This window comes from Anopheles stephensi, chromosome 3 (genome assembly GCF_013141755.1).
Source record: "Anopheles stephensi strain Indian chromosome 3, UCI_ANSTEP_V1.0, whole genome shotgun sequence".
Classification (NCBI taxonomy): Eukaryota; Metazoa; Arthropoda; class Insecta; order Diptera; family Culicidae; genus Anopheles; species Anopheles stephensi.
This window is the reverse complement of record NC_050203.1, coordinates 26,056,718-26,073,427: the sequence shown is the minus strand read 5'-3', so window position 1 is coordinate 26,073,427 and position 16,710 is coordinate 26,056,718. Positions and strand designations below refer to the sequence as shown.

Here is a 16,710-nt window from a genome sequence, read left to right as displayed (position 1 = left end):
AAAGTTTCGTTCTCATCTCGCTTTACTTCGGGGCAGTGGGGTGCATTTGCCATAGGGATGCGGCACAGGTTCCACGAAACTATGGTGCAACGAACATACGAAAACATACATGCATACGCGTCCCCATGGGAAACGCTGTCGTCTTTGCCGTGCAAAAGATGCATTGCTCACATTTAATCAATTTCCAAACTCAACGTTCTTTGCTTTCATCGTGCAAGTGCGGGGGTAAAGATCAATTGCTATTCGATACGGGTTACCGGATCCGGATCGGGTGAGGGAAAATGGTTTGAAATATATGTATTTTACACCGGAGTAACATAAACAAAACGACCGTTCATGGGGGTTGTTCTGGGCGGATATTGGGATACGAAGAAGAAACGACTTTTAAAGAACGACTCAAAAGATTCATTTGAGGTCTATTGAATCTTGCAATAACTACTTTATGGTAAACTCACTACTTTTGAATTCATCTAGTGTTTCCAATTTAAATGACTTTGAACTGTTTATTGTAGATCGAGCTTATTTGTAAATGAGTTCTAAGTTACAAGGCCAAGCTATCCAAAAAAAATTGCAACAAATGCACAAAGCTCTAGCAAATAAATAAAACTTTAAAACACAGCATTAAATCAAACCCACCCGAGCAATCCATTCTTGTAAGCCAAAACAATGTTGTAACCCTCTTAGCGAGGCTTTGCTTACAGCTTAGAGAACCTCGTCGGCCCATCAGAGCTGCACCCCGCACGTAATCTCTCAAGCGTGGCTCGTTCTCAACTTCACTCGAGATGTTTGATAAACAGCTGCATTAATTAATTTTATAACGTGTTTCGCTGCCCTGCACGTTCAATATCCACCCATCATCTTACGCTCAACAGTGTGCCAGCTTACACGCCAAGCCCTCGATACGGTTCAGCTCGGCAGCTTCTTACGAGCGATATTCCGTGCAATGGTAATTATTATCTCGTAACACAAACACTCGTGTACTCGCATCATGCAAATCGCATGTGTTTGTTGGTAACCCTTCACAACCTACATTACAAATCCCCCCCCCCTCCCCCCTCGCTTACCTCTCGGTCCGGGCAGTCCGGGCGGTCCCGGCGGTCCTATCGGTCCTGCTAATCCTGTAAATGGGCAAGTAATCGCCGTGATAAGTTACGCGCTTCGATCGATACCGTCGGTCCGAAATTGTATTCCGTGTACGTACCGTCTTTGCCATCGATACCGTTACGTCCATCAATGCCGGGAATACCGTCCTTACCATCCTTGCCCGGAATCCCGTCAGCTCCGGCTCGGCCCGGCACACCGTCGAGACCTGGCTCACCCGGCACACCATCGCGTCCGTCCAGTCCCGGGTTGCCCGGATAACCGATTTCACCTTTCGGGCCACGCGGACCCGGTTTACCTTCGCGCCCATCAACACCGGGTGGACCGGGCAGGCCCGGGTCGCCCCGGTTACCCTTCGGACCCGGTATACCGGGTAGTCCGGGTGGTCCAGGTGGACAGTACTCTTTCGTCGCTCGGCAAAAGCCGGTGATGGCGTCGAACTGTTGGGAAAAGGAAAGGAGATGTGAGAAATTTAATTTATGTTTTATATACTAATATACGAATACTAATACTACATACTATAAACTAATAATTTTGTTGTGAAAATTTTACTTCAAGCAAATTAAAGACACAACGCCTAAAATTATGCAATTTGCAAGACAATTATTTAACGATGAGTTTAAATTCCTTCTATTTTGCGGTTTTGGTGTCTATGATAACTAAGGCTAGAGTTTTGTCCGCGTTTTGACTATTGGAGGCATAACAGTACGAGTTTATCTCAGGTAAATCATGAATATACAATTCAACAATCGATGTTCGATTTCTTAAATGATAGCAGCGTAATTTTTTAAGCATTTTAAGATATGATATTATGATGCTATTTATCTTGGAAGCTTTTAGTGCGTGATAAGTAATTTTAATCAACCGGTAATAAAATGTGTACACCACATGCGCAACGTAATTATGTTTTTAATAACAAGGTTATCCATCAAGCTGCCGTTTCCATTATCAATATGGTTTGTGGAAAAATCATAATTGCATCTCTTCGCCCGGGTCGAAATTGACCATTATTGCTCCCGGTCACGTTCGTTCAATGTACCAGCGGGGACAATTCGATCGTATAACAATTTTACGGCTACGGACATAAAAATTCGTTTCTCCCTTGTGGCCATCCTCGATTGGGAGTTGCATATTTCGCGTCCTGTGTGTGTGTGTGTGTGTGTGTGTGTGTGTTTTGCTGGTGTGGCCCTAAAATACATTTATCAATCTTTTAGCTTTTGCAACACAAACCACCGTATGGTTGCAGGCAATTCCCGTGGCATCACTCAACCATACACACAGACCGGAAGCCGGAAGCAGTAAAATGCAATAAAGTGTCGTATCGTTTTCGCTATCGCAATATCACATCAATCCGGAAACGGAACCAACGTCCTCGTCATCCGATTGCTGGAAGGTAGATGAAGTGTATTGCAGTGATAAAATCAGCATAACTCGAGAGAAAGAGAACGAGCGATGGACGGGTGGGAAAGAGACTGAGCGATCACTTTACACAAACCATCGCGTCAGGCTGATTGTTAAACCGATCATGTGTGGATATGAATGACCAAATTGGAAGTGGAAAGAAAAATATCCCTTCCTTCGGAGCCGCATCGCTTCGGGCGGACATTGGTGAAGCACCTGGTACAGCCTTCTTTACAGAAGCTCACCATCAACTCGTCCGGATAAACATCAGCAATTGAAATTCGTTTCGATGCAACGATTTACACATTCCGGTCGATGGGTTTTGATTCGATTGCTGCTTCACATATACATACACAGAACAACCATTCCAACGTTTAGTAGATCGAAATTTACAGTCCAGCACCCTATCGTACCTACCGGTATGCGAGAGTAGCTCGTCAGCCAAACCCAGCTATCACCGCCGGGAGCGGCACCCTTCAAGCCCGTCTTCTTTATGATCTCTGCATCCTTCTTCTCCAGCTCCGATCGCAGCTTCGGATTGAAGAACTCCACATTTGGACCTGCGAAATGGGAGGGGAATGAAGGGCGATAAAGAAAAAATGCGAAGGTTTTCGGTTGCACAATTTTTGTTTCGCTCCGCTAATTGGGCTCATTTTCTTACCTTCCTGATCCGGGACCAGATTATCGTCGAACAGGCTTAGGTCGCGTTTGAGGCGGCCGGACGTTTCTCGGAACGGTAGCTTCCGCTCGTTTTGTACTCTCTGATTCGCTACTAAGTAAGGCAATGAAGTGCTGTGGAGAAAAAAAGGGATACAGTAACAGTACACTTTAATTGATGAGGGATCTGCTTCGAAGGGCAATATGTTACGGTGTGCTTTCGATATGTATGTGTGTGGTCATATATAAGCGGATTGGGGGTGTACTTTTGCCGCCGTTAATGAACTGGGTCATTGGGTAATGATTGGCAGGCGATGGAAATTAGCCGTGACCGGTATGCCTCTTCTATACAGGATTGGGGTTTGCTTAGTAATAAAAGCGTCTAGTAAAAACGCCTGAAAGTATGCAATCGCCGATTAAAGTTATATCTTTATAACACTTCTCTAATATTCAGAGGTGTGTGCAATTGCATATATTTAGGCGCACGTGTATTGATGAGAGATATAGAAAGTTTTGCATAACAACTTAATTAAATTCATCGTTTCTATTCAGTTAGCGAATATCGAATATCTTCAAAATTACATTCTCTGTATGATCATTATTTTTCTTAAATACTGAAACAATTATACGTTTCACAAGCTCTCTCCATTACCCTACACTTTCGACTTCGACATGCACAGGGAAAACCCCCAAAAGCACTGCGTAAAATCTGCAAAGATTCCACCACCAAACGTTCTTCCTTGTGCCCTTGTTTTATCCTTCCGTTTTAGCCCGAAACCTCAACAATCATAATTTATACATGCTTCCGTAACGAACTTCCGCTTTTTTTATGTGCGCCGATCCGCTTGTGCGGTCGCCACGTAATGCAGCTATCAAAATTTTAATCACCACCTAGTCTTCCTCTCAACACCTTGCACCGCACAGTGAAATATATTGTTCTGGCATCAAATGAGGATTTTGATAGCTTCTCTTTCATTTCGTACTCAGCTTCGCGCAGTGCCTGCAGCATCTTCTGCAGCTCCCATCGCGCACATACATCCATTTTTTATCGCTCCATCCAAAAATACACATCCCAAGAAGCAAAACTTGATCGTTAAAAAATCTTTGAAACGAGAAAAGTATTTTACGGTTGGCGGAGGAACGGAAAAAACGAGCTCATTCTACCGCTCGGTGAAAATGAAAATCAAAGAAAGACAATCTTACCAAAAAAAACGGAAAGAAAATAAAACGGCATCAAGAGTATCGGGCTGCACAGGAGACCGGCCTGGTTTAATCTTCCGCCGTCAGCAAGCGGCTAAGTGAAGCCCCGGCAAAGGCTTAAGAAGCTTGGGGAGACCATTTCACGAATGTCGTAAATTTTGCTTCCCTTTTATTGACTCCCGATTCCATGGGGTTAGCCAGATGCCCCAGACCGGTATATCGTGGTATTTGAAGGTAAGCGATTTGGCATCGTTCCACCGGATGGGTTAAAAACATTCTAATAAATAATCCCTTTTCACCGGGGATGCTTCCGCCAAACCGTAAAACGATACTTGGCAAGAAAAGTTGCAGCCGCTCATTAAAAACATGTCATCGCCAGCCAGCAAAACTCAGAACTCCGTGCCGGCTTTAAGAAAACATTCCACAGTAATGAAACGCAAACTGCTGGCGAAACACAAATATTGTAACATGCATGCTCAACTTGCACAGCCCGGCAATTTTAACTGCTTGGCAAGTTTGCTCTCTTCACCAATCATTATGCAAATACGAAAAGTTGCACATCTTTCCACGTGCGCTGCAAGCATCCTTCACTTCAATTAGGCGTCCTGCGCCGTGCCTCCCGTGTGCCGTGCGCGCGTCTGTAACAATATTTGAAGTGATAAATTAAAATGGCTTCCTGATGTTGGTTTCATAAAACGAAGCGTGACTGCTGCTGCTGCGGTATGCCTGACTGCATTACACTGCAACTTATTACCTTACGTCACAGACGTGCCACGGCAGGATATGACGGCACTGTGTACGTGTACACTGGCCACCTACCCGTGCACGGCCGGGGAGGTGAGCCTGTCAGTTGGTTATGCAGTGCATGTGTGGTGGTTTAGTTTTCCTCCCGCGTGTACTGTGCTTCCGGTGGCAAAATGCAAGCTGTTCCTTTCAACCGGAAGGCTAATCATCAGCGCTAGCAACGTCCTCGTCATCATCATCATCATCAACAGCAGCAGATGGTTATTAAAAAAAGCTAACCTAGATCGCATGTAAGCGGCCTTGCCAATGAAAATAAGCAACAAGAAATTCAGTGTTCAGCAAGGTGGAAGCCGATGAACTGGTTGTATCGGAAGAAGGTACAATTATAACACGTTGTAGTATTGAGATTAATATTTTCAATTGGCTGGAATATCTTGAAGATACTACTACTTGGTGAACGTAGCTAAAACGTTAAACTGATGCAATTAAATTCTCATTTCTATCGTGAACATATTCCTTTCTACACATTTAAGCAGGAAAATTGTTCCTCTTTAACTAAAAATTGCAAAAAATATTTTATTATTCCTATTTTCACGTTCTCAAGCATGTGTAATATTTAAAAACGAATGTGGATAAATTACTTCATTTGCATATCTTCAGGCGCTATTGTCTGACCGTACTTTTTGTTTTTTATCTAAATAATTTACTAATAATTTTTTAATGTATAGTATACACGTCAGCATCAATAAAATTATGATAAAAAATGACATATTTTAAAACTTCATCTGGAATTCTCATTGGATAACCATTAACGTTATTGTAACATGTACTAAACGTTTGATCCGGTAGAATATTTTCATGGTGAATCAGGTAAATTAAGTGACTGATATTGCATAACTTGAGGCGGTTCGGTGAAATTTCTAAAATATTTCAGTATTTTTTAGTAACTTTAAATGTGGGTGTGATTGTCATACAAACAGATAAACATTGTTTGAGACAATTTATATAATTTTTTTTATTCATTAGAAACGACCTGGACGTATTGATGAGGTTTTCTTCTTGTTTTTAAATAACTCTATAGTATTTTTATAACCTAGCAGGATTTTTTTAAGGTTCTGTGTTTGCTAACGCTCGCATCAGCATTATAAGATCCAGAAACTCTACTTCTCACGTACGATGCGGATTAAACGAAATGGCAAACAAACTAACCGTTTCGGCTATCGTAAGAACAAGTTCTCTCCAGCTTAGATTGCTTCCAAAGCAGCATGTGTGTTTCACCAAATAATCGCCAACTTAAAACCAAACCAACAAAAGCCAGCACAAGAAATGACGGGTAAAGTTTTCGCTGCCTAGCTTTTTCTCGGTCTCCTTTCATTTTTTGAGAGTTTACCATTTGGCTGGTAACCCATTTCCTAAGGTTCCTTTGGCGTTGCCATTGATTTCTCCTAAAGCAGTACTTGAGAAGTACACACGTAGCTTACAAAGTTTCGAACGAGCTTAAGCAGGTACGTAACGGTACGCAAGGTGGCTCAGGTGGCTGTTCTGGCGTTCCTGCCGTAACTAGCAAGTCTAGACATTTATCAAACCAAAGCACACACGCTTGCAGCATTAACCGCATGCCAACAAGCGTATGTAAGCCGACCGCAAGCACTGCACAGGAAATGCATGTAAATCTACATGCGACCCAAAAGCCAAGATCCTGATTGCAGGCCCATAGCAATCCAGCGAGATTATCCGGCTACGAGAAATGTTTGGCTTTGTTCCGAATAAAGTCCAGAAACTCTACTCTCCCCGCTGCCATATCTCTCATGAAGCGAGCTAAATCTCGGTCAGTCCTGTTCCGGGTTCCGATTATCCAAGCAACCAGAAAAACCACCCCACTCCAGTCGTCATTCTCGTCCCCTCCACCACAACCGCCGCTCGGGAACGATCGAACGAACCTGCCACATAAAGTATAATTCCACTAATCTCTTGTTCTGTCCGAAAGTGCCATTACCGTATGCCGTAAGCCTGTAGCAGCAGCAGCAGCAGCGGTATCACAGCGAAGACTCTACCTTATTCGCACGATCTGACTTCCGTAACCCCAGCGTAACGTTAACGTGCACTTTCACCGTCCACCGTACAACCGGATCAAACTGCAATTCCATTTGCTTGAGCAATAAAATTATGCCCGAGTGCTTATTGATTATTTTTTGCCCTTCGTTTATTGCCGTTTTCCTTCCCCGGCAAAGCTTACGGTGACCGGCGAACCGAGCTGGATGGAATTTAAAGCGAACCGTATTGGTCGTTAGTCTTTAGACCGATCCGATGCAGTGTGGCGCGCTGTCTTCCCTATCCGAACGCCACGGGATAGCAATGTATGGAACGTGCTGGTGGAAGTGTGCAAACAATTGCTTCCACTGCTGCTGCTGCTGTTACTGGGGCTTGCGAACAAGATACAGCCGATCCAGTTTCACTTACCGATAATTGGAAGCTGTGCTCTTTGAAGGTATTGATTTTTACATTAGAAGTCCATTGTGATTTTCACCTTTTTTGCTAGTTGGATTTACTTTGACTTAGGAAAAGAATCGTAGATTTGCAAATTAATATTTGAACGGTATGGTAAGAAAAATGTAGTCTTATAACCTTACCGTAACTTAAACTTTAAAGCTTTATAAACTAAAATATTGTTTAACGAATGACATCCCAGAAATTTTCAAAGCAGTTTGCATACATTTAGGGGCTGCGATTTCACAATCTCATTCAATTTAAATCTCCTTTCAATCTTTCGGTCATGTGTTTTTGTACAGCAAACCGTATTCAAAATTAATAACTCTAAGCTCTAGCCAGATTTACAATTACCGCATGAAAAACATTACCGCATGAATAGTTCAAACTGTTCAGCGCACCCGTTAAAACACACATTTCTAGCCCACTAAATAATATGCTTTGTTTCCGAACATCGCATACAATTTGCACAGCGCCCTAATGGTTTTCAAATAAAATACTTCACTTTATTGCCACCCGGTATAAACGATTGCGGTATTTGCTACTTGCACAACTAATCTTACCAACCGTAACGAGTCCAACCGGCTTTACTGCCAAAACGGTCGGCATATTACTACGGATAATATTTGGTTCCCGGGCAGCGCAAAAAAAAACCTCTTCCAAAGCCCCCCGATTCAAATCGAAGCGTTTTTCCATTGGCACGCGATTACATTTTCACATTTAGTCCTCCTTCCCCTCATCTTCTTGTCTCACTTCCCCATTTAACTAAAGCTTCGTTCGTATTTTATCCACCAGCGGAATGGTAAGCATTCTTTTTATTACCCGTTGTGCCGTTGTGTAAATAGTGGTATTTTTTGTCAATAAATAGAACAACACGGCAGGAATGGAAGCAGTTGGGGTGAATAAAACGCTGGCGAGAGGTAAAATATCCCATGAATAATCGCTTGTCCTGCAAGGCAAGCAGCGTGTGCTCCAAACCAAATCCCAGCGGGACTTCCAGCCGGGTACGAAATCACGGACTTTCCATTCACATGCTCGGAAGCCTAGTCTATTCCCGGCAACCAAGACTCGCGGGCTAGAATGAACCAAAGCCAAGCCAAAAACTGTGCCATCCAGCGGCCATAGCCCCCTCTCACACTAAATGGACCATTTAATCGGCTTTGGCCGGGTCCGATGAGGTTATATCGTTTCGAGTTCGATATGCACTACCGTGCCGGGCTTTCAAAAATTTGCTGATCTCTTCCTTTTTTTCCACTTCATCACCAATAACTCACACACACACACACATAAATGAAAGATGATAAAAAGCGATGAATCTCACCTAAGTTCGGGCGCGATACGCCTCGTGTGCGCCAGCAGATCCGCGCTCAATTTATCGATGTTACGCTTCCAGTAGTTGCTCAGGATCGTTTCGACCTGCCGGTGAACTTCCTCCTCGAGCGACGGTGACGCCCGCTGTCCACCCGCTTCCGTCGGTGGTAACCGTCGGTCGACGTACGCGAGCAGTGCCGCCGACAGTACGAACATGCCGACCAGCAGTACCGCCAGCAGGACGTACACCTGGTACAGGCTGAGCGTTGCCGTTGTGTGCGCCAACGGTTTCAGCTCGCTCGGGTGCGTTCCGGGCTCCGAGGTGGTGGCTTTTCTCGATGGTTTCCGGTTCGATCGACGGGCTGTGGCTGAGATCACCACGGACGGTGTCGATGACAGGTCAGCAGTTTTGGAGCTCGCGTCCCGTTCGCTGGCAGGCGCTTGCGATGACTTGCGAGAACTCATTTTCGATACCCCCGACGGTTCGGTGACGCGTTCCATCGTGAGGTTGGAAGGATTGGGGCAGGGCGAGTGACAGGATGGAAATCTGGGATGTGTATTTAAAAAGCAAAAAAAAACGAAGCTAAATCTCCCTTTAACTAAAGGCTTCACGCCGTAAGGTTGCAAATGATGGTTGCGAGTGCGCCGGGTGCTATCACGATTGACATTTCAATTTCCTGCAAAATACAAAAACAGGGCAAATCGAAAAAAAAAGGGAGAATGGGTAATAGAGTTCGTTAGAAGTTGTAAATTGAGTTTGTTTGTTACATATTATGTTTATGAAGATTAGAGATATCCACCAACGTTCAATGTATCCAATCTACGCAAAATAAAATAATGCGATAGTGTACTATGAGCATACATTTAGGCGCTATTAGATTTTTTCTGTTTAACACATTTTTTGTTCCTCTAGAATATTGATAAAAATGATCAAAAGCACTATTCTCTACCATCAGATAAACACATCTCGTGACCAAATTCAACCTGTTGCAATTCCTGTAGCTATGCTGTATCAATTCCAGTAGCGATTTCAATAACTAACAATCTATAGTAATTTATAATGCTTTGTAACTCCTTTTTCCTACATAATTTCCCCATTCACTCCATAACATTTCAAATGAACTCGTTCCACCCCAAATTCTATTGTCTTCAAAATCATATACGAACATCAAAAACTAGTCCAAAAACAAAGCGCCCAAAATTATGCTTTGAAGGCACATCAGCAACAACAACATCATCAAAAAACCTCTTCCAAGGATTAAAGCTCCTGTAAGCTATCCCTTTTCTAATTCCACCCCCCCCCCTCCCCCCCACTTGAAATGCTTCAACACTTAAAGCACTTGAAAAGAGCATACCTACTAATGACCCTAAAACATTAGGTAAACGAAAGCAGGTCATCCCCATCGTGTACGGGTTCCTTTTGTTTCCGGCAAGTACATCAACTAGTTACTTCATTTGCAAAAAAGGGTTCAATATTGAACCCGCCCATACCGAGGGCGGCCACTTGCCGGTGCCTCGAGCACCAGAAGGAAATACATTAAAGACATCTAATTGCCCACTCACTCGATGCCTCCAATGGCAGTGGTCTAAGCTCTATTCTCGGTCGAGCTAATCATGACAACTTCTCTGCCTTACATCAAAGCAAAAATGTAAGGCTGCTGAGATGCTTGAAAGTACTCGGAAGTAGCACCGTGGTGGGACCTTGTGTACGCCTAGCCAAAGGTCGTCTTCTGTAGCATGGGGATGATCCCTGTTCGCCGTACATCTTTTGCAGAAATTTTATTCCCTATGCGCTCATCATAACGTTTGCTTTTTCTTGGAGCGAGTGTGGCGGTCGGTCGGATGGGGTGGGTTTGGTCTGTGATGCGTTCTTTAGCTCATCCATTCCATGCCTTGAGTTCATTATTCCAGCAAGCAGCGGGCGGGAGATGATCGGATCCATAATCAGAGGCGAAGCAAAAAAAAAAAAACACACACCCATACACCCCGTGGGCGCATGGGAAATGAATTTTCTACGAACCGGAGCACCTCTTGGGTGTAGATTTTTACATTTGGTTTTTTCTTTGCCTTCTCGCTCGATTCTATCATTCCACGGAATTTGTCCAACGTTCGTGGGTCGGCTGGAGGCTGATGATTACGGGCAAGTTTGCCAGTAAACCATCGTTACAAATTCGTCGTCCTCTACCTACAATCGGTGGTAGGTTTTTCCTACGAAGGGCAAACATGATTAATGAATGGTATTGCAAAGGCTTATCCGAACCGCATTTCGTACCGCGTCATGCTGACGGTGTGCGATAGATTATTTTATTTGCGCTGTTCGGTGAAGTACAACTCGGGTGGCAGAACCAACCCGACCAACGGTGAGTGAGCTGTTGCATGAGTACTTTCTGCCGTTTCGTTACACAATTGTCCAAATCTCGAGAGGAAAGAAACCAACCGCCCCAACGAAAATCCCTTTTCCAGTGACCTTCGGATTTTCTTCGCTTTGATCCTGAGATAGTATACATTTCTTGTATACGATAATGGCATGACGTAATTCAGTTTAATTTTTTGATTTCCCTTTCCATCTGTGCTCGAGACGGTGGGTTTTCAGCATGTCGAACACTGTTACAAAAAGCAACTGGAAACATCAGGAGTTAGATGAAGCAGAGCAAAAACAGCCACAAAGTTGTACGCCCCCGTGAGCATTGGGTGGCCCCGTTTATTAGCCCAATCGGAATTAATTGGCCCACAAATTACGCTAATCAGGCCAATTTCCGCAGCGCTCGAGCAAACAATAATCATACACCCGGTAATTGGATACCCGAAGCTATTTAATTCCTGCCCGTGGCTGTAATGAGCCATTGTAAGGTGAAATGTGCCACAAAAGTGTACCATCCTCGAGGGAAGCGAGGGCGAGGATATAGATGAATTTGCATTTTTATTTCTCTAAACCACAACGGTGAATTTAAATTTTACACATGTTGATTTTGATTGCTTTCGTTGCGCGAGTGTGCAGCATGTCAATCCAATTTTCCGCTCATCGTCATCATTTCTCGTTTGAAGCTTAAGGTATAATATGCACTGCACGCCCTCGACGAGGACGTCAACGACGTTTAGCTATGGTTTTCGAGTGTCGGTAGAATGTAAATCTTCGTTTCACGTATGCAACACATGTGCTACGCTAGAGAGATTCTTTCTGAGCCCCCCAAAAAAAAAGCATCACATCTCACAGGGTTAAAGGAGATACCGTCGGAGGGGAATTTTCATTTCTTTCACCCTCCCGGAAAAAAATATAAGTAAAGGGCAATGAAAAACGTTTGACTTCCGGCTGGATGGGTACGGTCAGAACGTTACCGTAAGAGTGGTTTTCCTTTCCCATACTCTCAATATCTTTTTCCATCCCCCCAAAAAAAGGTTCAACGTGCATGCAAATGCGTTCCCTTCCGTATCTGCTTCAGTTTAACGTTTTGACGAGTGTATGTGCAGCGAGTGTGGCCATGGTTGAGTTATGAAAGTTTGAGCCTTGAGTGCAAAGTGAAGTACTTCTCGAAACCCAGGAAAAATTCTATCCGGGCGCTACATGAATACACGAAATCGTAAACATGCCTTTTTTATTATATTTCATCTATTACCGCCTGCCCGGATGCATCCCGATGCTCGATGGGTCTGGCAGCCATGAGATCATGCATATCCTTGTCGAGGCTTGAGTGTGAAACCACTACGTGCATTTGAATGTGGTGATGGGGAAGGAAGCATAGGGAGAGGATGATGCTGGGGAATAAACCTCCGGCCAATATGCCGTGACAAGATTACTCCTTTCACATTTTTATGATGCCAGAGCATGGAAAAAAAACACACGGGGAAAGCTCTCTACACGAGTGGAGCAAATTTAACATTCATCCTACAAGTTGGATGTTATATGCATTGCGAAACATTGTTACTTGCAGGCACCACACATTGAAACGGGTAAGAAAGCAGGCAACGGAATAGAAAGAATCGGACAATATAACAACGATCCCGTGCTTCCTTTCCCTTTCACCTTTCGCACATGACATGCCCGTTGGGATCTCTTATGAAACGAATGTATGATTTTGCCCTTTCTGTCCATTTGCCTCACAGGAATCCACTGGAAGAATATTTTGTCCTGCATCTTCACCACAGCAGCCTCGTTTGCGAGAGCATTATGCTGCGATGGGGTAAAACCGGAGGAGAGACGCTTCCGAACACTACCTTACATCCGTTTTGGATATTGAAATTCAAACGGAAGTCGAAATGTTGTGCTTGAATAATGTAGAACGAAATATCGCTGAGCTACAACCATACATCATTGTACAAATTGAAACACTCAGGGGCTGGGAAGGATAAGACTGGTACAGTGTTGCAGTGTGATATGTATGGAGTGATTTTCATCTCTTTTTGTTTTTTGGTGTGGAACTGAAACAATGGCATATCGGCTTGAGGAAGGTGAAATTTAAAATTAATTAAAAAATTACTAGCTTAGAAAACCATGAAACACCAGGCGTCTCCATGGGATTTCAAGAGTATTATTTTTAAATCAAATCCCTTCGTTTTAATGCGTTAAAAGAATCATTGAACTAACAACATTTTTCAGAATTGGATTGAAAATTACAAGCCGATTAAACATGAATCACCAGGTATCTCCATAGGAGTAATAAATATTTTGGATTTAATTATTGTTACAAGTATTTTAGTTATTTTAGAATTAAATCCCTTCATTGTCCTGCATCATAATTGTTCATCATAAAAAAGATTCTGAAAACTTCATCAATCTCTGTAATTTTGACAAGATGCACCTGAAATAAAAATTCTAAAACAAAAAACAAAACTTCTTTGCATCAAAAACAAACAAATTAAAGAATCAATGTTACGAAAGATGTTATTGTGCAATCGTATCCCATTGCTTGTTTCTGACAGGAAATAACGAACACATGTATTCATTCAAATTCCGTTCAAATACACCGGAGAAGAAAAATAGCATCAAGGTGACCCAACCGGATGCATGAGGATTGTTTTCCTTTTTAACCCAAAATGGGAAAAGGATCGTCACATCATTGCTTGAACTTATGTTTCATACAACACATTTGCGCCTTGTTTCTTCATTGATTGCAAACCCATTTTTTCTTGTTGGTTCTCGTTCCCCCCATGTTCGTGGCAATTTCATTACCCAAATTCTCGACCAATAATGATCAAACGATGAGTAGCCGGTCCCTTTTTTGTGTGCTGTTTACAAGCTTCCAGACATTTTGTGTGCCAAACGAACGAAACAAGTGAAGCCTATTTCATTTCCCGTCCCGAATGTTTTCCGCTCGTCAAAACATCGGCACCGGAGCTTCGGTTCGCCGGCAAACAATGAAATTCATATTCCAGCAGCGTGTACGGTAAAGAAAAGCGTGCTGGGTGCTTTTAAGCTTGTTCGTTCCTTGCTATCGAAGCGCAACGCGACATGCGGAACCCCGGCAGCACATGAAAAAAACACGTGCCAAATAGCATCGAACGTTTCTCACTTTTCGAGATCGGCAAAGGAATTTCAGCACGTTTCACAATGTTCACTCTCTGAGGAGTTTTTTTTTCGGGGTTTGTTTGAACCAGTTACCCAGAACCATTTACTCTTGCGTGCACAAATTGGAAAGCTACGGGGTACAGCACAGAACAAAGGCACGCAGCATACAGCCTGTGCTGCAGATCGATCTCAAACGATCGAAATTTCATCCAGTGGTGTAGAGCTCAGCTTACGATTCTTTTTCCAGTTTTCTTTTTCAACGCTTAGCAAACAGAAGCGACAGAAAATGCATTTCCATCAAACATCTCGAGCTGAGGAATGGATGATTAGTGAACCGGTGCTGACACTTCAATCAAATGCAAGTCACACACGCACACGGAAAGAAAATGCAAACCAGGAAACCCGGTGTGTGCAGCCCGTGTGCCCAGTTGTAGCAACAAATGGAAGTGAAAACAAAAGCAAAAAATCCCGCGCACGCTTGCTTCGTGCATGCATCAGTTGGAAATGCGCACATGTTGCGTGTTAGCAGTTGCGTTTATTTTTTCGTTCTTTTTCCTTCACATGTATGCTCGATCTCGTCCCAGCTTTCGCTATCTATCTACCCAGTGACAGTTCTTCCGTGAGTGGCACACAACGGAGCGTGATTGACAGTCGCGAAGTGGTTGGGAAAACCCGTCAATGAAATTCGACGGACCAGTGAACTGCATAAAACTATGCTGAATGCATTTATGCATGAACTGAGCGGGAGGTGTCTGTTTGTGTAGAACTTGTCCGACTGCATCCAAGAGCGGTACCGATGAGTGTAAGCAAAAAGTGTAAGCTGTGGAAACATTGTTAGAAAAGTTTGTTTGTCATTTCCAGTGCGCGTAGCCAATTTAAGTTGTACATCGTAACAATGGTTCTATAAATAAATTGTTAAAATGCTTTGAACAAAGGGGATCAACGAAATTGTTCTCGGTAAAATACTAACACAATTAAAAGCATTCATGCGCCTAAAAGTATGCATTTTCCATCACTGGGTATTGAAAGGCTGCTGACGGACTTTGTAAATACAATTTGAACATAATATACAACCAGTTTGTAAATGTTAGATGGTATTATAAAATCTAAATCAAAATCGAATCAACTGAGACTCACGACCAGAGGATAGATTAGGTTAACGGTTACAAAATCAAATAGCGATGGGAGCAAATTTGGCTGATGATAGGAAATTGGTAGAACGATGAAGAATACGTCATTAGTACTATGACAGAAGCACCGGGCTTTCTTCAAGGTTCTCCACAAAAAAAAACGTTACGAATCAAGGTTTCAAGGTACAAGGATACTATCACTAAAAGTTCTGAATCCTATTTTATTTTTGTTGCCTCCGTCAACCAAGCTCAGGTGGGAAGAGAGCTATTCTTAAATTCTGATTCTATAGTTCTCGTTTCTGATTCTTGTTTTATAAAGGGCAATCGTGCACCTTTACAACCTTCTGCAGGCCAATGCAACTTTCTATTTACAAAATGTTGAAAATAAAGCTTAGAGTATGATGACAAACGATCGCCAAGCTTATCGCAGTGGTATTAACCGATTAAGTTGAAGATTATGGGTAAAGCATTCAAATCTTTATCATATTCTTCTTCTTGTTCTTTCTTGGCCTAACGACCTCTGCCTGCCATTTCTGGCTTACTAAACTTATTAATAGCGCAAAGTTTGATAGCCAATCCTCACTAGGAGGGAACGGCCCAGATAAGATTTGAGCCCCGGTCCTGCCGTGCGACGACCAGCGCCGCTGTCGCATCTGCCAACAGGCTGCTCCTGAAACTTATACCAATTCCCTCAAAAAGTTATAAAATTGAAAGTGGTGCCGTCGCATAAAAAAGCAAGTAGTAGTTGGAATGTTCATGCCCGTAGATACTGAGCCAAACATTACTAAAAATTCTTTACAACAGATTACATAAAGTTGTCAAAATGTGGAGCGATCCCATTATTTGTACTTAATCTTGATGTCCTACGGCCTACCTTTACCAAACGATTTCTCATTGCTTGGCGAAACTGAAAGTCTGGAATCCAACTCCTAGTAATTTAATTTAACACCAAACTACATACATTTGGGTGCCAAACTGGTAATTGATTTTGTCCACTTCAAGAAACAAAAATTACAAACTGTTCTACCGTATCACATTCATTCGATTGAATTCTACCTAATTTCCAATATTTTCTTCCCGGGAAAAAAGTATCTCAACCACACAAGCAAAAAAAAAAACACTTTCACCCATCCGACTGACATCAAAAGAAAACCTCCGGCTCATCTGAAAACCAAC

General features: G+C 42.9%; 1 protein-coding gene across 1 annotated transcript in view; it reads right to left on the bottom strand.

The window, feature by feature from the left end:
- Positions 1 to 16,710, bottom strand: part of LOC118511459 — a 42,866-nt gene that overhangs the window by 13,466 nt on the left and 12,690 nt on the right. The window contains exons 2-6 of the mRNA XM_036054561.1: positions 8,912 to 9,578; positions 3,164 to 3,294; positions 2,920 to 3,062; positions 1,202 to 1,541; positions 1,065 to 1,118 (exon numbers count right to left, since the gene is read on the bottom strand). Coding sequence (XP_035910454.1) covers positions 1,065 to 1,118; positions 1,202 to 1,541; positions 2,920 to 3,062; positions 3,164 to 3,294; positions 8,912 to 9,402 — 1,159 coding nt within the window. The 5' untranslated portion in view covers positions 9,403 to 9,578. The remainder of the gene's footprint in view (positions 1 to 1,064; positions 1,119 to 1,201; positions 1,542 to 2,919; positions 3,063 to 3,163; positions 3,295 to 8,911; positions 9,579 to 16,710) is intronic.